The sequence below is a fragment of the Melanotaenia boesemani genome, chromosome 16, assembly GCF_017639745.1.
Source record: "Melanotaenia boesemani isolate fMelBoe1 chromosome 16, fMelBoe1.pri, whole genome shotgun sequence".
NCBI classification, from domain to species: domain Eukaryota; kingdom Metazoa; phylum Chordata; class Actinopteri; order Atheriniformes; family Melanotaeniidae; genus Melanotaenia; species Melanotaenia boesemani.
In genome coordinates, this window is record NC_055697.1 from 24,427,915 (window position 1) to 24,455,414 (window position 27,500).

A 27,500-nucleotide genomic window follows, 5' to 3' on the forward strand; every position below is an offset into this window, starting at 1 on the left:
AGTCACACCTCAGAGAGCTTCGCTAATATTGTCTGGGAGAGTTGACTCAGTCAGGTAATACCTTGTTGTTGTGACATATCCATCAAATAGGTGATCTCAAGATCCACTGAGACTCCAGATCATCTGCTCTGACATAATTTCTCATTGCACTGAATTTGATTTCATGATACAGGAAGTTATCCTGCCAAACTGTCAGCAGCAAGACTTTTACGTCTTTAGGTTAAGTTTAATGTAATGTATGTATTTAATGTAAATATATTTTCTAATCTTGTAACTATTGATTTTAGGAGTCATCTATTCTGTTAAAAACATTTTAAATCTAATAAGAATACATACAATAGAAATATAAATTTTATATATATATAAAATTTCAACATAAATAACAACCCCTCTACTAATTGTTGTTTGAGTCCATCATATTTCAGTGTGACTTTGAACAGTTTCTAGTAATTATTCAGTACTTCCTAGTCTAAATATCAGCTTATCTATTCCTAATTGAGGTGACAGTTACATTCTTTGTCACATTTATTAATACTCTCCTGGGGTTAAGTACATCCTGGGATGCTTCTACTTTCAGTCATTGCTTAATGACTGCAGCCTTTAGCCAGGAGGTTGTGTCATCAGATGGTCATGTGGTGTTTCGACCCTTAACCATAACGTCTCCTAGCTGGCGGGTCAGTAAAGGTGGCCAGCCACTACTCATCCCTCCTGGCTTCCAACTTGCCTCCTCTCTTTTGCTCCATGTCCAACATGAGGCTCTCTCTGCCACCTCCCCCAATCTTTGCACCGTCTTCTTCCTCTCACTTCCTGTCAGTTCCACTGCTGATAACTTCCAGACTGATTGCACTGGGAAGTTTTTGCACCCTAGCTCAATTAGGTACAACAATGTCTGCCAACTGTCTGGTCGTAAGGTCGTGTGGACGACAAATTAGCTGAGTGTGTTTGCCTAATGCTATGAAGAATTTAATTAATATAAATTTCCCCCCAAAAGCATTTTCTTTTAAGACAACATTAAATCTAGTTTTGTTTAATTTCTTCTTATTTGGAAGTGTTATGGTAACATTTTATAATAAAGAAAAGTCCTCAGAAATAAGTGTTTTTTATACATATATATAATTGTATATCCATTATTGGGACCTTATTAGAAAAAATGTTAATGCAAATTAATGCACTGATGATGGAGAAATTAGTAGTTTTTTATTACATTTTTTAATTATTATATTATTTTGTACGATGAGGACCTAATCACTGTTAAATACAGATTGAAAGTTTCTGCCAGCACAGTTAAAACAAACATTAATACCAAGAGACATTTCATTTTTATAGTTAGCTTTTAAATGTTCAGAATACATCTTTGTGTTAATTTTCTTGACTTTATAAATAACTCTATTAATTACGATATACGTACTCTCAGTTATATATGCGCTGACTCAACAGATTTGATATTGAATGCTTTGTGAAGATTGTGGAATATATTCCTTTTTATTTCTTATTCTGGTTGAAAATCCTGGACATTCTTAGCACCTAAAAAACAAACAACAAGACAACAATAATGATAACAACAACATTCATGTGATAAAATAATAAACAAATGTGTTTATTAATAAAATGTAATTAATTTAAATCCAGTTTAATGAAGAAACAACAAATTAACAAAAGCAACGTTTCCTATTTTAAGTTTATTATACAATGTGTTTTAGCCTCTTATGCAATTTCACTGTCAAGTGATCCAAAAATTTCAAACCATCAGTAAGAAAATCTTATGGATGAAGCTGCAGCACCTCTAGAGGATATTTTTGGAGCATAATTTGGTTTAGCGTCTGTGATAATGATAAGGTGCAGGCTAAACAATAATCCAAGAAGATGCCAGACATTAATCAATCCCAGACACCCTGCTGCCATGTCACAGGACATCACTAATCACTCTATTACCACCAGACTTTAGAGCACTTGCTTCCACAGGCTTCCTCGGGTTTCCTCCACAATCAACAAAGAAAAAAAAGTTTTTGAATAAATTAATTCATGTGAAAGAGGAACCAGAATTTAATCTTGAAAGTTCACGATACAGTCCCACTGACTGCCTATCAAATCAGCAAACGACTTCTGGTGACAGAAGCCTATCAGCTTCAACTTACCCCTGCCTCAATGCTGATTGGTCAAATTGTGTAGGAAGAGGATGTCGGGACAGCAAAGATGTCCGCGCTCATTTGAAAACTTATAGCCAAATCACCAATTTGGCACAACAATTCAGTTGTTTTTATGTCACCACGAGTGACGACGTTGCATTCAAGCAAGCCGCAAAGTAAGGAAAGACGAGGACTCCGCGACAAGAGCCAGACTATTCCTTATTATCAGGTTAGCACTAAACGCCTCCCTGCAAATTCAAAGATAGCTAAAGCTAACGTCAGCTAGCATGCTTCTTGATCCGGTGAGAGTAACGGCACTCTAAAGCTTTAGCATTAACATGCTAATGTTGAAAAATCTGTCAGCTAGTCGCTGATTTACATCTGTCAATTTTGTAACAAACAGGTACTGAGTTTTGCTTTAGGATATTTGTCAACTTAACGCTTGCGGCTAAAGACTTAGCATCTGTCAGCATGAAGAGACACAAGTTCCTAGAAATTATGTAGTTGGGAGTGGTTTATAGCTAACTTGGAAAGTCATTAAAAGAAAAACTAGAAGCACTCAGAAGGCGCAGACTGCCGCCAAGCCATTATTATTATTATTAAAAATAATAATAATAATATTTTATTATTAATAATTTATCGAGTTAGAAGCTCTATTGGTAGAATTATCTACACATCTCACTTAGTAAATAATCTTTAAAAAAATTCCTGAATCCCGGAGATTATCCTGATATAATCACTTACGTATGAAGTATTGCAACTTGCATTTACATTGTGCACCATAACTTTAGACTGTAGTTACTGTTTATCCTAAAAAAAAAACTCTTTAATTGTTAATTTGCAGTAATTTATCTATCCTCATTCACCTCCACCTCATAGAAATAATGCTGAAATCTGGAACTCATGTCGGAAGTCGTGTATGAAGAGACAGCCACGATGATTGCAGCAGGGGAATTGCAGCCGTTTGTCCCATTTGGCCGCGAGCACTGCAGGAACCATCCAAATGCCTTCAACCTGCAGCTCAGAGAGCTCCAACCTGCCTCTGAGCTGTGGTCGTCTGATGGTGCTGCTGGCCTAGTAGGGTCCTTGCAGGAAGTCAGTCTGCAGGAGAGAGAGAGGGTGAGACTGCATGGACTTTTGCATAGTGACTTTAATCTTCAGTCTTGTTTCTAAATTTCAAGAAGAAAAGAGAATGAAAAGAAAACGGTACCACAGACAAAATAGGTGACATTTAAGTTCTTATTTACACATTATTTAAAATGTTTCTTGCAGTTAGTCAATATTCTTTGTTTTTGTTTCAAATTCAACACAGTAGATAAAATATCAAACTGCTTCTCATTTTAATGAAAATAAGGCTTGATGTATAACTTTGCACAGTTTTTGGTTTAGCCTCTTTAGTCCATACTAATGGATGTGCATTAAATGGCAGGAATGCTGGCAGCTCAGGAAAGGCTGTGCTGGAGTCAAAGAGGAAGATGTGGAGTTTGAAGAGGAGTTGTATGCAGCAGGAAACATGGTTGTGTGGAGCAAGGGCAGTCGGGAACAAGCCTCCAGCGTATACAAGGCCTTCACTGTTGATAGCACAGTACAGCAGGTCTGTATGCCATTCTTCTGTCTGAAGACAGATTTGAAAGACCATTTTTTCTGTCAAGAAAAGAACATTTTAGAATTTACATAATAGGTTAAACATTTAGATGGCCCTTCTTCTTAGGTTTGAGATAAGTCTTTATATTTGACATAGTAAGATTTTCTTTAAGCCAAGACGACTTGTTTTTGTTCACTGAAATATTTACTGTAATTGGCTTTTTTTTTTCTTTTGGATTTGACACTGTATTTTCCTGTCTGCAGGCTTTATGGTGTAACTTTGCAGTCCCTCACAAGAACAATGCTGGTACTGTATATTTAAGGACGTCTTGAGAAGCAACCCTTGCTTCAGAGTAACCTTTTATTTGTTGTGTTCACCAGTTGAGCCAGTTACTTATATTTTAATTTTTGTTTTGCAGTGGAAGATTTGGAGCACACTGTGTGTATCGTCCAGAGTAGTTGTATTAATGTGCACACTGTTACTGGAAAGGACTTTATTTCGCCACTGCCCTTCCAGGTGAGTGAAAGACAAACACAGGTGGGAAATCTTTATATTTACGGGACTAGATAGGTCAACACAGACAGCAAAAAAGTGGATTATTCAATCTTTGTTGCACATTCAGTCTTTTTATGTTTCTTTGTGTTTGACTTTTAGTTAGTTAAATTGATGATAGTCCTCAATGCTGAACAGTTGTCTAAAGATAGAGCATTACCGACAAACTGAATCAACCTCATCAATATGAGATGTCTGTATTTAACTGTGTGTGTATGTGTTAGACATGTTACTGAACTGTAATGTTTGTGTGCTTACCCTTTTCTCCATGTTTAAATCCATGCAGATAGGGTTTTCAGAGAATATGCTGAATTATTGTGCATGTACAAAGTACAGTTTAAAAGTTGAGACATACCTACTCTTTCATAGTAGTGGGTGGTACTATTTATATATATACTGTATGCTCTTGTATCTTCACTTGTTATTGTGTGTACCGGCCCATTTGATTGTTACAAATTTTCATTGGTGCCAATGCAGTGTTTTCAGATTGCTTCAAACACTCCCAAGAACATTTTGCTTTACTGTAACAGTGGGCCAAGAGAAATAGAAATTTCATATATGAGAAGCTGGAAGTGATGGCTTAAGTAACTTAATTAAACAAAAAGTTTTAATGTCTGTCTCATCTTCCTTTTTTTAGGTTTCAAATGTCTGGGCAACTGAGTTTGGGCTTTTGTTGGAAAGGAAGAACACAGCAAATGAGACACAGCTTAGCTCCCCTGGGTAAAACACTTAAACCATATCTAGACAAAAATAAGGTTAAAGTCAAAGAACCACATGAAATGATAGAGTCGATATCTAAACCACTTTTTAAGAGCCTTTTTCTGCAGACTGATGTACATACACTCATACAAGCACAAGGTATTTGCTTACTGAGAATCTAATATTTTTCTATACAGTGACCCTCTGCCTACAGTGTTCAGCATGCTACATCCACTGGATGAGATCGCACCAGTTGTGTGCAAACCTTCAGGTATGACACAAACTCTCACACCTTCTTTTTTGTCCCTTTCTGGATATTCATTGTCAACAATTTTACTTGAATGTGTGTATGCTTTTTGCAGGCCTATTCGAAGGCTCTTGTGTGCAGTATGCATCTGACTCCACCATGAAAATAGTGTTCACCTGTTGCCAGCCCTCTATAGTCGTATCATACGACTCCGTACAGGGAACGCACTCCGTCTGGGCCCTGCGTAGAGTCACCCACAATGTGAGGGAACATGCTAACATGCATTTAAAAAAAAAAAAACACACGTGTGCCTCCTCTAATCTTGACTTCAAATCTTCATCAGGAGCGTTCCAAAGTACTGAGGTGTCCGACAGACCCGGTTGGGACACCTTTGGGTATGATGTCTTCAAGCTTCCTCACCTCTCATTTGCGTAACATGTCCCGCCTTGACTCCCCTGGTAGCGGTGGAGCAACTGGGCTAGGTCCTGGAACTGGAACAAGGTACTGAAAAGAAAATGCTTTTTGCATGTTTCCTTTTCTTTCTTTTTTTGTGTGGAGGGGGGTGTATTTTTTTTAAAGGATAATTGTCACAACGGGCACACCTTAACATTTTTGCAGTGGGTTGGATGCATTGTCTTGCTACTATTTGGGAGCCATACTCTGTCTCTGACAGTATTTCAGGCAGGTGATTTTCATTTGGATGCCCAAACCTAAGGCTTTTACAGTAGGACATTGCATTAAGAGTTAATTGTTCACTCCATCTGTCTGTGGTTTTACTGTTGTGAGTGAGGTTTAGGCTACCAAAAAAATCAATTAGATACCTGCAGCTTATTCAGAACTCTGCTGCTCCAGTCTTCACTAAGACCAAGAAAGTGGACCACATCAGTCCAGCTCTGAGGTCTTTACACTGGCTGCCTGTTTGTTCGAGAATAGACTTTAAAGTTCTGCTGCTGGTCTATAAAGCTCTGAATGGTTTAGGACCAAAATAAATTATAAATGATAAACTGGATCCAGAGGATCCAGTTTATCAGTTCCCAGAGTCAGAGCCAGACATGGAGAATTTGCGTTCAGCTTCTATGCTCCACATGTCTGGAACAAACTCCCAGAAAGCCTCAGATCAGCTGAAACCCTGTTTATTTAAATCCAGGTTAAAAACCCACCTGTTCTCTGCTGCAATTTCAATAGTTTTTATTTAGAAGTCCAGATCTGCATTTAAAGCTTTCATTTAAGCTTGAATTTTTAAAACTTGATCATGTTTAATAGTTTTATCTAATGTTCTTTCTTTTTCCTTTTTCTTTTGTTTTTTAATGTTAAATTATGCTTCTTATTTTCTGTAAAGCATTTTAAATCACCCTGTTGTTGAATTGTGCTGTACCAATAAACTTGCCTTGCTTTTCCCAGGTTATGGTAGTTGCATTGGTAGTGGTTTATTTAAATTCATAGATAAAGAATAGAACAAATATATACAAAAGTGACTAAATTTGTCACATATCAGGTGTGAATTGTGCAAATTGAACACTGAAACAGGAGAATTAAGGCCTTAAGTAATTTAAATGTTGTATGATAACAAGAATTTCCTTGCTAGTTACTTTCTAAAGGATCTTTGATTATTTGCTATTGCCTTATCTAGTTATTTGTATTTTTGCTGTAGTTGTGCTGTTGGATCTCCACTGCACTACAGTGTTCTGCACAGTCACCAGAACAGGACCATGACATCCTCACCAGGGATACACTCCCGAGTTCACTCACCGAGTATCTCCAACATGGCTGCCCTAAGGTGAGATTGATGTTGAGGTTCAGAAGAGACAACAACTAGAGGAACAAACTCCAGCATGCAAACACATTAGTTACACCCTAATAGAAACATGGTCCTATAACATCACTGGTGGTCAAAATCATCTCTTTTTCTGCCTTTCCTTCTCAGTCGCGCCCACTCTCCAGGCATGGCAGCGCCGTCATTTTCAGGCGCGTCTCGCTTCAGCACATCTTTCCACAGCCCATCCCCCAGAGGGCATCATGGCTTGTTACCCTCATTTAACAGCACTGTCAACGAGACAATGCTGATGCCAGAGATGGAGCCCATCATACCTGACTTGTGCATGGAGCAGCTCTGGAGTGAGACAATCACAGCTGGTTTTCACAGGTAATAACCAGCACTGAGCCCTGCAGAGAACAGATGAACAGATGCATGATGCAGTCTTTATAAGATGTTTAGTAATGCTTAGCTGTTTTGTTTACTTAGCTTAGAAACCCTTTTCTATATGTCAAAACAATTTTCATGAGGAGACAAGATGTGAATAAATTATTTTACTTGTACCACTAGTCAAAAGTTTAGACACATTTCCCATTAGATTCAGTGGGAAAGTGTGTCCAAACTTTTGACTGGTACTGTATGTTGTGTTAATTTGCTCTTCAGTGACATCAACCCTAAATCTCATCATAAACCTTGAAAAGAGGAAGTGAATATTTCCTTGAATTTATTAACTTGAATGGCTTAATTAGTAAAAAATTACAGTAGTTTATGCTGATCCAAACAGAACATCATTGTCACTTGCATTAAAATTTTAAACATTTGGTAGCTAAAACGGATCATTTTAAAGTTCTTTGGGGTGATCATAAATGTGAGATAGCTTAAAAAAAACACAAGTGTACACAAAGCAGAAAAAGAGAAAAGGAGTGCATTGAAAACCTAGGTTGAATACACATTGGGGAATTTCACTGAGTAGCCTTCCATCTCTATGTAATTGGCCCTTATTTGTGTTGTATTTTATAATCATGTTGTTTTGTAGGTGCCACTCTAGTTTAATAATTTCTGATGTTTTATGCAAATGTAATCTGATTTGGGTTTGCAGGGAGATGAGCAGCCAGGCATCTAAAGTATTCCTGACCTCTGACTTCTGTGAAAACCGCTACCTTTGTTTCCTGGTGGAATCTCATCAACAGCTCAGGTCACACCTCCCAGTTTCATTCAAAGTTTATTTTATGAAGACATGAATGTTGCATAGTTAAGTGAAAAACAACTGTCAATCAAAACCATTATTTCTAGCTATTTTATTTTTTAAATGTTATTCTCTAGAGCAATGGTTCTCAAACCTTTTGAGCCACGACCCCCAAAATAACATATGTTGGTCTTTTCAACTTAATGATTTATTATGTGATGGTTCAAATGGGTCATCTTGCAGCCATCAATGTAAGGCTGAAACATTGTCAGAATCTTTATAAATAAAGAGGACGAATCAGTTTTTGGTGTTTCACCACGTGACAGGGCACATGCCCAATACCAGTTTCTCTGATAATGTCCGATTCAGATTTTTAAAATGGCACATGTACTAACTTTTGGTCGTTTATGTGAAGTATTGCAGATTTATCTCTTCATTAATGGTTTAATTTGGACAGCCCTGGTAAAAATCCCAAATTTATTGGTAAATGTAGGCTATACATTTTTTGCATTTATCTCCCGACCCTCATGGGGATCCTGACCCCCCAGTTTGAGAATCACTGCCCTAGAGGAGGCTTTTTAAACATTAAATTATAGACAAAATTAAACTATTTTGGAGCACCTATTTTTGTTACTATGTGAAAATAAAACTGTCTACATAAAATACACACAATTCATATGAAAGTTCAACTGAACAAAGTATTATTTATTTTAAAAAAATGTTTATTTTAGCAAACTCCATTTTTTTTAATCTTCCTCTCCATCACTGAGGTGACTTGTTAATTTACAATCTGCCATTTTTGTATTTGTTTCTGCAGATGTGTGAAGTTTATTGAGAGCAACGATACAACTCAGCTGATCTTCCCCTCTGTCACAACCATCCCTGCCAAAGATGCAGAACCTCTACAAGTATGTTTATATTTATGCTTTTAAAAATAATAAATGGCAAATGAGCCTTGATATTTGGTTTGGTTTAATTTCAAATTACTAAGCACTAAATTCTGATTTGGTATTTGTGTTAATAGAAAGTATTAAGGAACAAAACAGGAATGCTGGACGTGCATGTGTACTTTAATAATTCAGTTACAATTTCAGTTTCATTTCAATGTGTGAACCTAAGTTGACTTTCGTTGACCAAATTATCAGTTGGTTGGTAAAGTAGTGGATATATTGAGTCCACAATGAAAACGATGGCTACTGCATGCTCAGCAAATCTTTTTCACTCTTCAGAATATAGATGCCATGTTGGTTCTGGAGGCCAGTGGCAGTCTGGTTCTTTACACAGGAATCACCAGGGTGAGTACAGTCTCAAGAAGAGACAACAGCATTAGTTTGATTCAGACATTTTACATCCTTTAGTTTACTAGTAAGTGATGCTTCAAATCACTCTGTGATGGACTGATGAATTTGATTTGTTGATGTCCCTCTAGGTCAGTAAAGTGTTTGTTCCTGGGCTCCTGTCCCCCTCCTTCAGCCTAACCAACCACCTCCCTCACTTCAGTGTGCCTGTGGAGAATGTTAGCACACCTGCCAATGCTGGCAGTAGACACATCCAAAGACTTGATGAGGTAATGACTTGTGTTTTAAAAATGCATCTTTATTTGCATTGATAATTTAACATCTTCCTTGATTCCTTTCAGTATTGTGTCTTAGAGACAGTTTTCATAATGCAAAGTAATCTGCAACAGGAAATATTAGTTGATTTATTTTCCTGTTTCGTATTTTGTTTAAGTTTTTGTTCTGAGAAAAATCATATTTCCTACCATATCTATTCTATCCATTAAATTTCCACACGTTTCTGCTTCGATCCACCTCATCTCTAATCTGTCCTTTCGTTTTTTAGGATGGTATGCCTTCACCGGTATCAGAGCTGAGGTGTCCCAACATTAAACGTCATGACGCTTCACTTTTGGAAGATTACACCTTCCAACATACCGTTCCTTACATCCATGCGTTGCGAGACCCTGTCTGCAGCCAGGTCACTCTGGTAGGAATGATTTTGTAGTTTTAAGAAAAAATAAAAACATTGGTCTTTTTGCAATACTTTGCCTTTTTTTTTTTTACCTTTACCAAAATAAGAATAAAGTTATGTTACAGTAGCACTTAAGGGTAATTTGTTATTGTTTCCTCAATCTTTTGTTTGTCTCTGATCTGCCTTGTAAGTGTGTGTGTGTGCGTGCGTGCGTGTGTGTGTGAGGCCCATTAATATTTGTGAATGAGAGCAACAACAACAGAAAAATAAATAAATAAAAGGCTGTTTTTTGTGCTTCTAGCTTCCGGGCTAATTTAGTCTGTGTCGGCCTGTTGTGCCTCAGGACACAGCAGTACACATTCACACACCATCGCTGTTTATTTCCCACATAAACACACAGACACACAGCTCTGTGTGTAAAACCACACAACAGTTTGCAGACTTCTGCTCTTTCGGCTCCCTTTACTGGTTTTCTCTTTGAGCCTTTGATGCATCAGTCTGGTGACTAATTGTTGCTATTGCAGCGCACTGCAGTTTTCAAAGCTTCGGCTTTATGCTGTCAGGCTGATGGGCTATTTTCTTTTCAGAGCTCTGCTCTTAAAATGGGGACAAGAGCAGGATTAACCCTGATGGATAAAATGGGACATGAAGGTGTTGGTCTGTTTGCCATCTATAACCTAGCCATTCAACATAAGTTGAATAAATCAATGTACTGTATGCATATTTACTTAAAATAATCACAACTGCAGACTCACAACAAGTACTTTTTAACCATGATAATCTGCAAATGTGTTAAAGGTATTGTATGACAGAGTTCCACACTGCAGTGAATAATACGAGTTTTAGATGTCAAACCTTACTGCCAGTGCTATAATAAAAACCCTATTTCATACTAATTTCATGGTCATGCCAACACACTATTTACTTAAATGTTATAGAGTTTATTAATTTTTCAGTGTCAGATAGGATATTGATTATCCATCTTTACTAGAGAAACAAAAATGTTGCTAAATATATATAAAAATTATATGCTCCTCAAACAATTTTTTTTTACTCTTAAATTTCCACTGTTTTTAGCAATTTGTCCATTATACTATGCAGCAATCAATTATCAATTTATTTTTCCACTAACTATAGCTTATTATACTGAGGCTTTTTCATGGAACAATGTTGCATGTCATTAAAAAAAACTAGAGATATAAATAATAAAACCGGAGATGGATTTATTCAATTTAACTGCTTTAGATTACACTTGTACAGACTAGTGTTAGGACACTAAAGTTGTGGTAAGAAGCACCTGAAAGAAGCATCTGAATTAGTTGCAGTACACTGCTGTGAAATTGATGCAGAAGGATAAAACATGAATTTGTGTTCAATTTGTTTTTACTTCCAGGAACTAAGCAGTGGCACGATGCTGAGGATCTCAGTCCCCGAGCTTGCTACTTCAGATCTGGGTAAGTTACACATTCTCTAAAAACACATATCAGAACAGCGAAGTCCTTGAAACTAGGTTTAAAGACCGCTCTAAGTTAAACAGTGACATATAATCTAGCATACTAAGGATAATCTATAGCTCAGGAAATAGTTGAACGCACATGTGCACAAACTCTTTTTCCTAAACTGATATTTAGTCGTAATTAATTCAGAATAATTGATTAAATGTGCACCTGTCTGTAGCAAACCTTTAAACCTTAGTGGACTATTAATATAATTTTAATTAGTCTTATATTGTTTCTATTTGTTAACATTTGAAAGTTTAACTAAATGTGGAAATCAAGGAAGACTTGCATGTTTCTGTTTGACTTGAACATGAAATCTCATGTATAGGGAGCTTGATTATTTGATATGTTTATCCTAAACCAGCCTGATCTGGACAGTACGATATACTAAAATAAACACGTACTGTACATGTACCACATATTCAACAGAGTCGATCTTACTCCTGTTTCTGCTTCACACACTGATCAGTGCTAGTCAAACTGTTCCTATTCAGCCAACACTGTAAAGTTCTGCTTTGTTGTAGATGGCATTTTGACAAGATACCTTTTTAATTTCTGTTTATTTGTGCTAGAAACTACCAATAAATACGCAGTTTGACAGTTTACAAAGTGTAAACAGATTACATTTTTCTATCCAATGCAAGTGAAGTGTATTATGTTAATGTCTGTTTTAGTGTCACTCAGGTTTGAAGATGACTTTTGTCTTGTCTACATCTGTTTCTTGTTCACACCCTATTCTCTATTATTTAGTAATCGATCGTGCAGATGAGTCACCTTCCTCTAATGAAATGGCATTTGTCCACCTCTTCTTTGACCTTTCCCTCTTTGGATGTCCAATTAAGAGAGCCTAGTGATGTTGATTAGGAATCTGATTGGTTGGAGTTGTTAGGAGACACAGCAACTCTAATTACTGTTGTAGTGACTATTTTTTAATTTCCTCAATGCCTGCTTCCTAACCTAAGTCAAGAAATTTTAGATTTGACTTGACTGCTTTGTATTTTCTATTGTTTTACCTTAAAATCTGTATTTTTATCATCTTATTTATTCTTTGTCATGTTGTCTGCTCTCATGTTTTTCTCCTGGATGTATTTCAGTGAGGAAGTGTCTTCAGGCAGTTCGGTTCATCCTGCCAAAAGAAGCTGCCATGAAGGTCTGTTTATTGGGAGATATCACAAACGGATGTAATCAGGTTTAGTGGTTACCTGTGATTACATGTTGTTTTTTAGTTGACCTTTACGCATTTTAAATTTAATTTTAACAAACTCTTTGCTAAGAAAGCCAGTGTTTCATTTTAATGAAATAATCTATTTAACATGAGATCCATCATATGAGTTTATTCTGCTTCACACCTGCCAAAAATACAGAAAATAAAAGAAATAATTTTGACAGATAATCATGTGGGACTTTGTTGCTCTAAGTCTGACTTTTAGATTTAAGTGTTCAGGCTATTTGAAAGCAGTTAGAGGGAAATTATATAGATTTTTCTTTGCTGGTGTGAGACTTTAATGCCTTGGAGAAACTCTTATTTTAACTTGCTAACTTTTGGAAAATGTGCAGGTTTTAGTAAAGTGGTACAACATCTACAATGCCCCTGGTGGACCCAGTGCTCATGCAGAGTGGAACCTGTTTGTCACCTGTTTTCTGACACTCATGGGTTATAACACGGAGCGCCTGGCCTGGACCCGACAGGTGAGTCAGCCGATGTGTTTTCTGTTTTCATTTTGATTGGTATTTGTTGTATGAAATGATAAAATACACACATTTGATCAAAGCTCATGTTCTTGTTTTCTGTCCTCTGTTCTTTTTCTGCAGCTCCATTTTGAAGTCCCGCTCTCCCCAGTGATTGCAGCCAAGAAGGCTCGTCCCTCTGACGGAGGCTCTGATGAGGTGTGTCAAAAGAGGAAAAACATTTAAATAGGCATTTTATTATCTTTTTAAGACGGGATCTACAGAAAAAGTCCAAAGAAATGGCCTTTTTGTTTAAGTAGTTCTGCCAGGAGGTTGGACTATTTTCAAGTAATTTAATGTCAATAACAAGTTTTGTAGATGGAGTTCATTTCAACAAAGGAAAGATCTGAAGTATTTAGAATTAATTCTCTGTACCTACCAAAAATAAAAAAATGCATATGAAATGGCATAGGAAGTTATTTGCTATAGTTCTAAACAAATTCATACTAGTTTGAACTCTTGATAATGAGGTTCTTTGCATGGACATATTGTGTGTGTGTGTGTGTTTTTTTTTCAACTTATTTTTTACTGTACCCCTGACCTATACATGAATCAAACCAGAATCTAAAACCAAGTATAAACCCTGATCAGTCATGCAGGCTTTTGTTTTTTTTTTTAAATGCCTCTGATTATATGAGATTTTTTCAAGTAATCTGTATCTGTTCTGATTAAACTGGTTTACATGTGTGGCTCAGTGGAACCATTAATGATTTAGTCATCTATACTCTGTATACTCATTACTTTGTATATAGTTTTCAGAATCTGCCTCTTCTCTCGGTAGGACTGGGATTACTTGGTGGCTTCTCATTACCATCGACAGATGAGTTCTCAGCCTGTGTTTGGATCAGTGGAATCCAGTTTCACCAATAAAACCATCCCCACAGACACCGATGGCCTGTTCTCTGTACATATCCCACCTTGGATAAATCTGTTTATTGCATGTGGCTCAGTTTTGTGCAAACAGTGTTTAATACATTAATGTTGATATTTTTTTTATCTGAATCGTATTTAACATTGTACGAGTGTTGATAAGGGAGGCACAATACAATTAAAATTAATGAATGTGGTCTGACAGTAGAATAATTGGATAGACAAACCTATATAACCAGTTCAGTGACACCTCAAAGTGCAATGTCCAATCTGACAAGAAAAAGCTTTGTTAAATAATTTAACCAATAACCTCATTAAACACAGAATGCGTTTAATGTTTTATTAGCATGTATTAATTTAATCTCTACCTTTAGTAACCCCTCTTTCTTGTTTCCTCTCATGCACCAGGCTTCTCCATCCAATGCCTCTCTGAAGTTGGACAGTTCGGCCCCTCTGTTTCCTCACATTCCTGCCCTTTTCTATGTTCTCCATCTGCTTTATCAGGAGCTGCAGCTGGATGAGCTGCACAGAGCGAGAGCCTCCTCATTGGTCTGTCTGCTGCAGCAACTAGCAAGGTAATCACTACTGTACTGTCTCTTTTTTTTCCTGTTGGCTGCAACTAAATGGAAAACATTCATTTGTACAGGAAAGGACTCTTGCTTTAATACACAATAATACCAAACAGAGAAGAGATCTGTGCCAAATATCACAACAAACACATCTATTCAAATTTCCCATTGGCTGTGTTGAACTTTGACAGTGAGAAGTACAGCTCATTGTTCTCAGTGAAAGTCTGTGTGTAATCAAAGCTCTTCAGTGATGTGTATGGTGAAATAAACTTCAACAGATTGTCAAGTGACTGCTGTGGTTGGTGATGGCGAGGATCAGAGAATAGGTTGAGTGGGAGAATGAAGCACTCTTTAGAGTAATTGGGCTGAGTTTTTAGCATGTGGGTTGTATATAAGTATGCAGCAAATTTTTTACACTCTGTTCTTATCAGCTGGTGAAAACTCAAACGATCCTGATTGTTTAATATAGTGTTTTAGAGGAGTGTTTTTATTTTTCAGTAATTCAGTCAAATACTGCAGTAATTCTGCAGTAAATTTAATAATATGCATCACATCCTCAGGTTGTGGCTGCAGCTAGAGTTGCTCGTGACTTTAAAATCTTCTTTTTCTGTCAAACTGTGTACCTTCAGAAGAAGATGCAGAAAAATGTGGTCTTCCCTACATCATAAAAATATTTCAAGTCAGATTATTACTTTTTTTTTATTTGGAGCAGAAACGTTCATTTCATTACAGTGTGGCTTATTAGCATAGGATTGTTATTTTACTCAGTTGTATCTCATTTTACTTTAAGAGCATTTGCAGCAGATTGGCAAGATAATAAGAAGCAAGCCCAAATTACCAATTAAAATCAGATTGCGGTTTTATAAATAATAGATTTATAACTGTAATATCAAGTTAAGGTGATAAATATATTACATTTAAGATTTGTAAGTTTACAAGTTTGCATACCTATAAGAAGATTATCCGTGTCTCAGTGTAGAACCTGAAAACAAACACGGCTAGTATTTGTGTGGTATCCTCCACTTGAGGAAAAAACAAAACAAAAACTATAGAATATTGTTCATCTTCTGATGTGGAGCTAAAGATAATTATTCTCTGCGTTAATTACTTTTTCCTTTTGTTCAGTTACAGCCCAAACCTGTTAAATTTTACTGTAGCTATTTGAGAATGGCAGGCTGTTTTTAGATTAGTTTAATCACCTGCAGCAATTTAATATCCAGCTGTGCAGCGGTAGACCTTATTACATACTTTGTACGTTGTATCTTTAATGGCCCAGTGGAAAAAAATCCATAACTTATTGGTTGTTGTAAATATAGTGCTCTATTTCTTTACTATGGTAGGCTGACAAGAAGAAAAAAGCCAACCTGTTATTCTCTGTATTCAGGTGTACTGTGTGTTTTTTAAAATGTGTTTTGCTTTTGGTTGCAGAGACCTGCATTTGGAGGAGTTTGTTGATCTTTACTGGAGGGACTACCCTGCATTAATGAGTTGCTTTTCTGAGAGCTGCATCATAGACCAGGGTAAGACTTACTAAATAGTCTCTTATGGTTGTCTGGAAACAGACAAAACATGTTGTTATAGTGGAAAGAAATAGATGGTTGGCTGCTGATAAAGTACACTTAATTTCCTTCATGGTTTCTGTGTAATTTTTACCTCAACAATCAATTATTGCTCAGTTTTTAGCACTTTTAATACACAAATATAATTCTCTTGTCCTTCTTTTGCCTCAACCTTCTCAGCTCTGATTGGTCAGATGCAGCGTCCGTCCTTCCTGACGTCTGAGCCTCCTTGTGTGTTCAGCTGGCTCAGTAGATGCTTGAGAGGGGAGGAGAACCCGCCTTTCCCATACCTGCCTGGAATCTGTCAGAGCACCAGGCTGTTGGTTCTGGTACGGCTGCACATGAAATCCATGAAATATAGTCATTTAGCTTCTGTTTTTAAAGGTGTATTCATAAAACCCAGAGTTGTCAAGAATTTTGATGTTTTGCTCTCTGATACTGGTTAAATTTGGGATGTGCGTCTTGTAATTAAAATAAAACTTGCAGTGTTAATTTTTTAAATAGTCTTAGTTATACAATTAACTAAAGGTACAGACAAAAATCAGAGGGGGGAATGAGAGGAGACACAAGACAATAGGTAGGAATCTTATCATATTTCTTCATACTTTCGTCCACCCTACATGAGGAGAAACACTTTTTATAGGATCTTTTTTTTAGCTCTTACCTTAGAGACGCAGCTTTCTCAGCACAAACCCATTTAAAATCAGCTAATTATGAAACATAACTTTAAAATCCTTATTTTTAGGTATTTTTCTAATAAAAAAATGTCTAAATGTATTTTTATTTATCTTCTTTTCCAGAGTTATGCACTCTACATCATTGGAGATGAAAATGCTACTTCGACAGATGTGTCAAAGTATCTGGTCAAAGTGTCTGCTGGTATGTGTTGCTTCACGTCAACCATGTTTCTTTTTTCCCCTGAACTTTAGCTGTTTCCCCATTCAATTACACGTCTTCCTTTCCACTTTGTCTCCACTTACTGGAGTCCTGCAAAAGCAGGATGTAAGCAGGCTTATTTACCTAACTTTGCATGACTTATTTTAATTGCAACTTCCCTCAATCTGATTTCCATTTTCTATATAAAAATGTGCCTGGGAACCATTTTACAACAAGCCTGAAAGATAATTTTACTAGTCTTTTAATGGATCATGGGTAGTGTTTTCTTCTCTGTACGCATTTATTGACAAGCCACCCTTATGACCTGCCACTTTCATAGTCCCTTGCTTCAGAGCCATGTTACAAAGCTTTTTTTGCTGTGACAAAAACCCAATACAGCCTGTAGGTGATAACCGTCGCTGCAGGTATTTAATCAGCCCACTGACACAGAATTTAGGAATGGATTTGTGGCCGATAGAACGCCTCAAGTGCCTTTATTTTTCCAGCTCTCTTCATTTTTCAATGACAAGCCAGAACAAGAGATGCCATCCCACACAGAGTCGACCACTAATTCTTTATTTAACTTAAACTTGTTACACATTTTACCAGCTAATCATTGCAGGTTTTAAAAAAGTATTAATCTGGTTGACTTCAGAAGTTTTAAAATGTATTGAGTTATTTCAAGCTGCACAAATTAGGGGGCAAGTTAAAAAAACAGTTTGCCTTCTAATCTCTTTTTTTTTTCCTGTCATTCTCATCCTTTCAGTTCAGAAGTCCCGTGTTAGTGAACCACCCCCCAGAAGGTAAAATGAGTTAATAACATTTTTTTTCCTCCAAAACAGCCAGAAAAAATCACATTAAAGTAGTTTTAAAGATGCACTATGTAACTTTCTGATGTTAAAATGCTGTGTTTCTGGCTTGTTTGATGACATTTAATATGTGCATTTCTGGAGCCATTGCCACTCAGCAGCATCCGAGGCTGAGAAAACTGCACTTCTTTTGCTTCCAGGATGCCATATGTCGTCACAGCTGAGTTTTGCTTTGTGATGTCACACATCAGCAAGTGTATATAAATACATCGGCTGTTTTGAACGTGCAGGATGCAAGATAGATGCTGAATTAGTCGTCGATAGGGGGTGTGTCACTGAGAAAATCTGCCCAAGTTTCGTAGTGCGTCTTTAAGTCATGTCTTTATTTTTTTAAATTGTAAGTTTACATCCTTTTTTCTTCTCTTTCTTTTATAGAGGCCAGTTAATTTTCCTTCTGCTGTATTCTGTATTATACTTTTCTGATATTATATTTTGCTTTATCTTTTGTAGACAGAGCAGTGTGAAGGTGAAGTTTTCCAGTAAGAGTCTGGCTGAGCAGCTGGTGGTCTGGCTTACTTCAGAGGGTAACAGAAGCTGTTCTTTTTCAGTTTTCTATTTTGGCGCCTCACAGATTCACAATGAAGCAAATGTGCACATACCTGCCCAGTGAAACTACCAGTTCTCAGTTCACACAGCAACCACATCAGATGTGGTCAACAAAACTGCTTTTGCTACATTTCTCACCAAGTTTTAGCTGTGGCAACATGAAAGAATGGCATTAAAGGGCATCCTGCACTCTGTGTTCAAGCAAAATTTGTGACAATCACGGCTTTTTGATATAATTAGGCTGCTTTATTATTTTTTACTGGAAGTCAGTCCACACAGCAGCACTGAAAGTGAGCTTTCAGTTGAAGTGAGGTAAAATTAATCAACTACTGGCCAAACTAAATAAACAAAACATATAAGATAAAGAAAAACACATTTGGACTGATGTTCCATCCATTAATCCATCTGTCTTGTTTAAAAAAAAAAGCCCAAATGTGACATATTTTAAATTGCTTCTTGTAACTTTTTTTTTTTTTTTTTTTAAACTAATGTCTTGTAACTAATGTCTGTCTTTCTCTGGAGTAGGTTTTACTCTGAAAGACTTGGAGTCTGTCCCTTTCGGTGTTGCTTTGCCTATCCGAGAGGCCATCTATCGATGCCGGGAGCAGCCATGTTCCGATTGGTTAGAGGAGGTTTGTCTGCTGATTGGACGACAGGACCTGACCAAACAGGCCCACAAGACAACTCTAGCCAAGAGTAAAGCTGTGAGTATGAAATTAATTAAAACCTCCCCCTTTTTTGTCCCGTTAGATTAGGATGCAGACACTGTTTCATGTCAGCCATCCATAAAGCCAGGGCAACTGCTGACCCTTAAAAGTCGACCATTCATTCATTCATGGATAAAAGCCGTAGATTCCCATAAAAATGGGCCTTAAAGTCTTTAAATCCATCTTTTAAAGGTCTTAGAAATGCCACAGACATGGTAAATATGATTTGACTTTGGTTTTAATGTGCGTCCAAGTCTTTTGAAAAGAAATATGAATGACGACCATCTTGGCTTTGCAGACAAAATGTGGACCTGGAAATGGTCTGATTTGGGTTTCTGTTCTCATTAGCAACTTTTAGTAAACTAAAAAAGAAACTTAAAATGATATTTTTATGTTTTTTATGATTTTCTAGAAGATGTTTTGTTCTGAAAATAACATACATCTGCCTTTGAAATCCATCTCAAAATCAGTGAAGTTGTTAAGATAGGCATCACTTTGAATTATTGCTCTTCTATCTACATTGTACAGCGTTAGCAACTGTTAGAGTCACTGTAGGAAAAGGTGTGTATTACTTCTGTGTTTCCAGTCTGTAGGTTCAGGGCTGTCGTTAAAGCCTCCTGCAACCACAGAAGCAGATGAGGAAGAAGATGGGATGTCAGACATAATTCAAGAGGTATAATATTGTTGTACTATATTTTAATTGGCCCACCTGTCTCAGAGATCAACTTTTCAGTTTTTCTTTCTTCTTTTTCTGTCCTTGGCTGTTTTTATGTATAATACTTCTTTCAAGAAAAGATTTTGTAAGACGTGTCTTCTGTTTGCTCGTCAGGTCACAGGACTGATCTGGAGTCAGGATCTGAGGGTCCAGGAGGTCAGGAGGCTACTGCAGAGCTCCAGGCCTGTCCGGGTCAGTGTTGTTCAACTGCCAGAAGTTTCTGACCACGAGTACATTGAAGAGAAAGAGAACAAGTGAGTGCAATGTTTTTAAGTGTCGTAATTGTCTTTAGATTTAAAATAATTATGAGCAGACTAAAATGGTTTTGTCTTTTCTCTCTTGGTACCCCACCTCAGACTCCTTCAGTTGTGTCAGAGGACAATGGCTCTTCCAGTTGGCAGAGGCCTCTTCACGCTGTTTTCCTATCACCCCGTACCAACTGAACCTTTACCAGTGCCGAAACTGAATCTTACAGGTAAAATGTTCTTGCCCAGATTTGTCTTTTGGTGAAAAATCATCGACTTTTATGGAATTCTCTTGAAGTTTAACAAGCAAGATCCATACAGGGTGTTTTATATCTGCCAGAAGATAATATTTATTTGTGGATTTAAAAAAAAACTAATGCAGTGACCTGTATCACTGTTATAAAAAAAGCAAGACTTGATAAATAATCCATAAATTACAATGTTAAAAAAAACTATCTTGAAGCCGAGTAAAGAGCTCGACTTTTATCCTTTTTCTATTTTTCTTCTTTTACATTAATTAGAGAAAAAAAACGTCATTCTTGAGGTTGAGGGTTTTAAGTATTGAATAATTATAGACAACTTCTTGTCTTTCTGTTCAACTCCAGGCCGTGCCCCTCCCAGGAACACTACAGTAGATCTCAATAGTGGAAACATCGATGTTCCCCCCAACATGACCAGCTGGCCGAGCTTCCATAATGGTGTGGCTGCAGGACTCAAAATAGCCCCTGCTTCACAGGTCAGGCTGAAACCAGAGTTTCACCTCTTCCTCATCAAATCCTGTGTTTCTATTCCATATCGACAAAAGAATATATAAGACAAAGAAAAATGTGTAGCTCTTGTCAAAGTTACAAAGTGGTTTACAAGAAGAGATAAAGTCATTTAGGTCAGATGGGTAGAAATAAGAATACAATAATGAAATGTGTGTTATCAGACTTTGCTGCAGATTAATTGATCTTTAATAAAACTGTTTAGTTGTTTGATAAGTGTTACAGCAGTCCTGCATTTCAAATTAAAAAAAAAATAAAATGATAAAAAATATAAATATCCCTACTATGTGATAACATTTGCTTTATTTTTACCATTAGGCTGAAATGTGCATATTTATTTTAAACTGAGGGCCTTTGTTGGCATAAAACCTGTCGGTCATTTTAAGCCCCTGAGGATTAGAGTTTTTGTATTAGCAAAATTTGGCATTAAATATATTCTTTATCCTTTTAAGTGGCCGTCCATGAAGTTTTTACTTCTAATTGATTAGTCACATGATTGGAGGTAATTTTTATATAGCTTTATATACTGTGTATTGGGAAATGTTGACAAATTTTATTAAACTGACACACTGAGCCTCATATAAATTTTTATTATATGCTTTATCAGTCGTTTGCAGTTAAGTTTCTTTCTGTTCTTATACAATTAAACAAGTCGGAATGTTTTTTTTCTGTATATATTTAAGGTGGACTCAGCCTGGATTGCCTACAACAAGCCAAAAAGCCCTGAGTTGGCTAATGAATATGCAGGCTTCCTTATGGCGTTGGGGCTGAATGGACACCTCACCAAGTTGGCCACACTCAACATACATGACTACCTCACCAAGGTGAGAACATAGGCATACAAAGGCAAACAAGTCCTAGATCTATTTTAAGTATTTTATTCACACTAAATCAAAGCAAACATAACATTTTTGTTTGTCACCCTACAAACATTGAAAGGTAGTGATGATTTTAATGAAGACCAGTTGCCTTAATGCTCAGTTTACAGTAGATGGTGCTCTATATGATTCTTCTCAAAGTAACTGGCAGCTAACAACACACGCACCAACTTCCAAAGAAAGGCAAATATAAAGTTTAAAATCAGTTTATGCAAAATGCACCCATTTACTCTTGTTTAAGTTGTACACACACAACCACATGCCCTCTTTTCTCTAAATGAGTGTAAAGGAGATACGCCGACTTGCATTACAGCCGGGCGGCTAGTCAAAGCGAAACTCTGCTTTCTGAGAACTTTGAAACAAGACAGGTCTCTCCCACTTTCAGGCGAGAAAAACAGGATGCTGCAAGCAGTTGTATTTCAGGTGAATTAAAAAGTCAGAACAACAATATGACAGAGGACAAAAAGAGCTGAAAATGTGAATCCCGGCTGTAATTGAGGTTGACATTGCTTTCTCTATTAGTCATCTCTGAGTAAATGGAATATAAGAATGTTCTTATCAATATTAAAGCTAGATGAAGAAAAAAATATATCTGTGTCATTTCTCATTGCATCCTGTAAGCTAGTCTGGCATTTGAATTTTTTAACATACATTTATGCAAAGTTGTAGTAAACAACAGATGACTTTGCCTTGAAATATTCAAAGTGGGCTCACAGAGTCATGATTGCATTTAATATAAAAACAATGTGGTTGAATAAAATATTTTTTGTTATTGCTGTGGCGTTTGGGTTGGTACATTAAAATTAAAGTATTTTAATGTATGTTTAAAAATCATGGATCACTGCTCAAAGACACAGTAAGTCATGTAAAGTTGTAAGTGACATATTGTGTGTAGCTGACAGTCCCCAGTGTGAATGAAAATGTGAACGTGGTTGACAGTGAAGCTGGTGGTTTTCTCTGTTTGGAGCTGACTACTCAGGACCAGTTCATTAGAATTGTGTGTTGCTGCGGTTTTAAAGAAGGTAGAAGTTCAATTATTGTAATGTAGTCGCCTTATTTTTTAGCCATGTAAAAACATGAACTAATTTAGTGAGATTTGTTTTAAAATATTAATTTAGAATAAACTTTAAATCTTATTTCTCAGTATATCTTGATTCATTTTCAGGGTTCTTTTTAATTAAAATAATATTGGTATTTTTTCTTTCTTAGACTTGAAATGATTGGCTTAAGGATAATGAACTGTTTGATTTACATTAAACTTTAATTAATAAAAACATTGCAAGACACAGAAACAAAGAAAGTTGTCAGTTATGAAGAGTTATGAAGAGAGGAGGCAGGTTGGTGAGAACAGCAGATGCATTTAGACAATGTGGCTGGTCTGATGTCAGCAACAAGACAATATGGTGTTTACTATTCAGGTATGCACATCATGCATCACAATACTGTAGAAAATTTATGAATACATTTAAATCAGCCTTTATTTCTTTGTCCTTGTCAGGGCCATGAGATGACCAGCATTGGACTCCTGCTGGGTGTGTCTTCAGCCAAACTGGGCTCTATGGACATGTCAATCACCCGCCTGCTCAGTATCCACATCCCTGCCCTCCTTCCCCCGACCTCCACTGAGCTGGATGTACCACACAATGTACAGGTAAGAGTCATCTTGTATATATGGCATTAATATATAAAATTTTAATCAAAATCTTCATAGAATCATAAGCATAAACAAAATTCCAACCATACTAGTAAACTCTCTCTGCTCTTGTTGCAGGTTGCAGCTGTAATTGGTATTGGACTGGTGTATCAGGGAACAGGACACAGACATAATGCAGAAGTTTTGTTATCTGAGATAGGTGTGTGTACTTCATTTTTGTGGCAGACGGATAATGGCGTGAGACATTTTCCCAGCCTTGACTAACCAATTAAATTGAATCTTCCAACAAATGAAATTCACTTTATGACTTAAATCAATGTGAGGTAATGAACAATGATGTTCAAAACAAGGGAAGAAAAAAAAAAACACAAGCTTTAATGGTTAGTTTGTCACTTAATTCTTTTGAAACATTTTTATTCCTGATTCAATTTTAATTGTACTAAAAACTAACTTGTCTTGAATTAGCACAGTGTTACATCCTTTCTATTTTTTTATCGTATACTAGCATTTTTTACATGCACACATGGTAAAATTCTCTCTCTCTTTTTTTTTTTCCCCTTAATGGGTTTTGTTCAGGTCGTCCTCCTGGTCCAGAGATGGAGTACTGTACTGACAGAGAGTCTTATTCACTAGCTGCTGGACTCGCCCTGGGCATGGTCTGTCTTGGGGTACGTCATCTACATAAAAAAGTTACTGGTCACATAATTATTTTCTGGAACATGTAGATGTTTTATTTTATTCAAATTCTCCTTTTTACAATATTTTAAATCCCCTTCTCTAGAGTGTCCTGGCCAAGACAGCAGCAGCAGCTCAGTTAAAAATTAAAACCAAACTAAAATCCCCAAATGAAACAAAACATTTACAAACAGCAGCAACTACCTCCAAATCATTCAGCATTTTCTGAAAAGCGTCCAAAGAGACCATGTCATGAGGTTTCAAGTCTTTTTACAGTTTGTTCCAGGCAAAGGGAGCAGCATACATGAAAACCTTTTTTTCCATCTCTACACACCCAAAACTCAGTTCGCACCCTTTTAGGCTGTGGGAGATTCTCTGAGAGTTGGATTTCTATCAGAATGAATCATGTTTTTGGTATTTTGTTTTCCTTGTAAGGACCAGATTATTTTATTATATCGTGACATGAGTACTGTCTGATATTTATCTATGATGAATAGAATTTTTTAATGCAGGAATGTTTTTCTCCTGTTAAAGGTCATTGTTTCTTTTTGGACTCTTGCATTTGGCCTCATATTCTTAGTAATAACAGGATTGATGTTCCGATCTCTGCTGGAATGAATAGTTGTATTTCCATTCGTCTACTGTTCTGTCATCATTTTCTCCCTTTCCTTTACCTGTTTTCCCTACCATCTTTATTCTTTCAGCATGGCAGCAACCTTATTGGGATGACAGACCTTAATGTGCCTGAGCAGTTGTACCAGTACATGGTTGGAGGCCATCGTAGAGCTCAGGCTGGGGCCAGTCGGGAGAGACACAAGTCCCCCAGCTACCAAATCAAGGTAAACAAAAAAGATTTCTCTCACTCTATACCTCTATTTTTGGTTTACTACTATTATATACCTCTGGCATACCTTTATTTTTAGATGCAGTAATTATTTATCATGTTTACAAAGCTTACTGTCTGGTTGTCATATTTATTGTAGGCAATGATTCACTGGCTTAAGTCAACTTTGTCGTGTTAGATCTCAAAACTGCATTAAAGTTATTCAAAAAAACTGGGATGAACAAGAGGTTCTTGTGATGGAATTCCTAAAAACCTGTCAGTTAGTTTGAATTGGCAGTGATTAAAAATTGTGCATGCCATAAAAGTGTCATTGTAACACAAATGAAGTGGATCATTTAAGGGGATTGATGAGCCAACTTGTTACTTTGATCACCTAATGAACCTTGTCAATGGTCATTTTAGGAGGGTGACACAATAAATGTAGACGTGACGTGTCCAGGAGCCACACTGGCCCTTGCAATGATCTACCTCAAGACCAACAACGGGTGAGAATCAACAAGCAACTCTACTACTAAACTAAATTAACCCAGAAATCAGAGGCCACTACTACAGCTTCTTTATGCAGTGGCAACTGTCACTAGCTTACATATTTTAAAAGGATGTTGTATTATTTCTTGCTTTATGTATGGATTGGTATTTAGATTTGGCCTGGATGTACCATACTGAGTAAAAGTTTGGGCATTCAAAGTAAAGGAAGTAAAATAATGCCTTGAAATGAAACTGTATAGTGATGTGGCAGCTGGCAACATTATGGCATATTATATATTTAGTGCCATTATTCAGTCCTTTATTCAAGTTTTACTATAGGACGGTACAAGTGAAAAACAAAGGACATTTTAACATTGCATTGAGAATGAGTGCACTAATGTGATACATAACTTTTCCCAGTTCCTCTGTAGATTAAAGTATTGACATGTTATGTCTATCCATATAATCCTCCATAAAATCAGTAGTTTATTGCAGAACTACTCAAGCTCATTTCTGTATTTTACACATTCTCTGTCCTCGTATTGATCATCCCTTATTATCTCAAAGGATGTGTCAGTTATATAAAAAAAAAAGCATTTCTAAGATAACTGAGGGGGTGTTTTGGAGGAGCTATGAATGAGGATTCACAGGTGTTTACTATGCAGAATACTTGTAAGCATCTGTGACATTTAAAAGGGCCATGATACATCATTCCACCTTGTAAATTCAATTTAAATAATTAAGTTTACACGTCACAAACACGTCACAATGCTAATCTGACTGTAATGAAACAATGGACAGATGATGCATCTGTGCCACATGTCATATCCCATATATGGTTTTAAATGACTGCCATGAAGTCAGGGTGTCATATTGTTAGATGCATGCTGCCTTCATGTGTCGCTCCCTGTGGCTTTTCCTCACCATCCCTGCTGCTATCATAGGCGGGATATAAGAGGGAAAAATGTGAGGAGGGAAACTGAGGATGAACAAATTGAAAAATGACAGGAAGGGCATTTTTTGTTATGGAAAATAGCTCTTGTTTCTTTGATTTATATAGAAATGGTTATGATCAACTTTAGGCATAATAATTATGTGTGATGGTTAAGAATGATAAATGCCAAGATTTTGCAAAAAATATGCACAAGTTGCAAGCCACTTGTATTTTTTTCTATATTTTTGCATTACAATCTGCAATTTAAATACTTTTTGATGGGATTTTATGTTCAGATCTCCAAAAATTATCTAAATTGGTGAAGTTAAATAAATTTTAGCAACTGATGTCTTTATTTGCTCCTGCAGTATGAATGTGGCACGTTGATAAACGTGAAGATGATTTTTGCCATAAAATGTAATTCAGTACTGTGACATGAGCATTACACATTTATAAATTATACAAAATGTACTGAATGTTTATAACTTCCTTAAGACTGATGCTGAATTTCCTGAATTTCTTGTCCACATGAACATCAGATCATCATAACCCATGATGCACAAGAGAAAGGCTCCTCCAGTTTCCATCTGTCTATTAGTCAAGAGGTTCCTGATTTCTTTAAGGCTCTGATGCTGCTTGCCTGCAGATGGAGAGGGTGTTGAAGGAATGTATTAACACTCCCTTTTCTCATCCTGGTTCTGTCCACTAGATCGATAGCTGATTGGCTGAAACCTCCAGACACTTGGTTCCTGCTGGACTTTATTAAACCAGAGTTTCTGCTGTTGAGGGTTAGTATGGCATTATATGTATTTGTGAGGATTCTTTGGGCAGGATATTTTTTTTTCTTTTTCCCACCTTTCCTTAATCTGATATACCAGTTTCTTCTCACCTCCCCTATCCTTTCAGACTCTTGCTCGATGTATTATCATGTGGGATGAAATTCTCCCTAATACTGAGTGGGTAAAGAGTAACATACCC

General features: G+C 36.7%; 1 protein-coding gene across 2 annotated transcripts in view; it reads left to right on the plus strand.

Moving 5' to 3' along the window:
- Positions 1-2,180: 2,180 nt before the first annotated feature.
- The window catches only part of anapc1 (anaphase promoting complex subunit 1), a 45,273-nt gene continuing 19,953 nt past the window's right edge, over positions 2,181-27,500 (plus strand). For both annotated transcript variants that reach the window (XM_042010554.1, XM_042010555.1), the window contains exons 1-40: positions 2,181-2,355; positions 3,006-3,245; positions 3,556-3,720; positions 3,975-4,017; positions 4,130-4,227; positions 4,901-4,983; positions 5,160-5,233; positions 5,325-5,470; positions 5,553-5,710; positions 6,861-6,986; positions 7,134-7,352; positions 8,062-8,157; positions 8,966-9,056; positions 9,378-9,443; positions 9,578-9,715; positions 9,991-10,134; positions 11,513-11,573; positions 12,713-12,768; positions 13,176-13,307; positions 13,431-13,505; positions 14,128-14,250; positions 14,625-14,791; positions 16,214-16,305; positions 16,525-16,673; positions 17,145-17,223; positions 17,987-18,023; positions 18,540-18,613; positions 19,161-19,339; positions 19,929-20,015; positions 20,172-20,311; positions 20,414-20,532; positions 20,908-21,038; positions 21,753-21,893; positions 23,446-23,598; positions 23,719-23,800; positions 24,178-24,269; positions 24,981-25,115; positions 25,523-25,605; positions 27,232-27,310; positions 27,429-27,500. The exon at positions 27,429-27,500 is cut by the window's right edge and continues 3 nt beyond it. In XM_042010554.1, coding sequence (XP_041866488.1) covers positions 3,030-3,245; positions 3,556-3,720; positions 3,975-4,017; positions 4,130-4,227; positions 4,901-4,983; positions 5,160-5,233; positions 5,325-5,470; positions 5,553-5,710; positions 6,861-6,986; positions 7,134-7,352; positions 8,062-8,157; positions 8,966-9,056; positions 9,378-9,443; positions 9,578-9,715; positions 9,991-10,134; positions 11,513-11,573; positions 12,713-12,768; positions 13,176-13,307; positions 13,431-13,505; positions 14,128-14,250; positions 14,625-14,791; positions 16,214-16,305; positions 16,525-16,673; positions 17,145-17,223; positions 17,987-18,023; positions 18,540-18,613; positions 19,161-19,339; positions 19,929-20,015; positions 20,172-20,311; positions 20,414-20,532; positions 20,908-21,038; positions 21,753-21,893; positions 23,446-23,598; positions 23,719-23,800; positions 24,178-24,269; positions 24,981-25,115; positions 25,523-25,605; positions 27,232-27,310; positions 27,429-27,500 — 4,401 coding nt within the window. In that variant the 5' untranslated portion in view covers positions 2,181-2,355; positions 3,006-3,029. The remainder of the gene's footprint in view (positions 2,356-3,005; positions 3,246-3,555; positions 3,721-3,974; positions 4,018-4,129; positions 4,228-4,900; positions 4,984-5,159; positions 5,234-5,324; positions 5,471-5,552; positions 5,711-6,860; positions 6,987-7,133; positions 7,353-8,061; positions 8,158-8,965; positions 9,057-9,377; positions 9,444-9,577; positions 9,716-9,990; positions 10,135-11,512; positions 11,574-12,712; positions 12,769-13,175; positions 13,308-13,430; positions 13,506-14,127; positions 14,251-14,624; positions 14,792-16,213; positions 16,306-16,524; positions 16,674-17,144; positions 17,224-17,986; positions 18,024-18,539; positions 18,614-19,160; positions 19,340-19,928; positions 20,016-20,171; positions 20,312-20,413; positions 20,533-20,907; positions 21,039-21,752; positions 21,894-23,445; positions 23,599-23,718; positions 23,801-24,177; positions 24,270-24,980; positions 25,116-25,522; positions 25,606-27,231; positions 27,311-27,428) is intronic.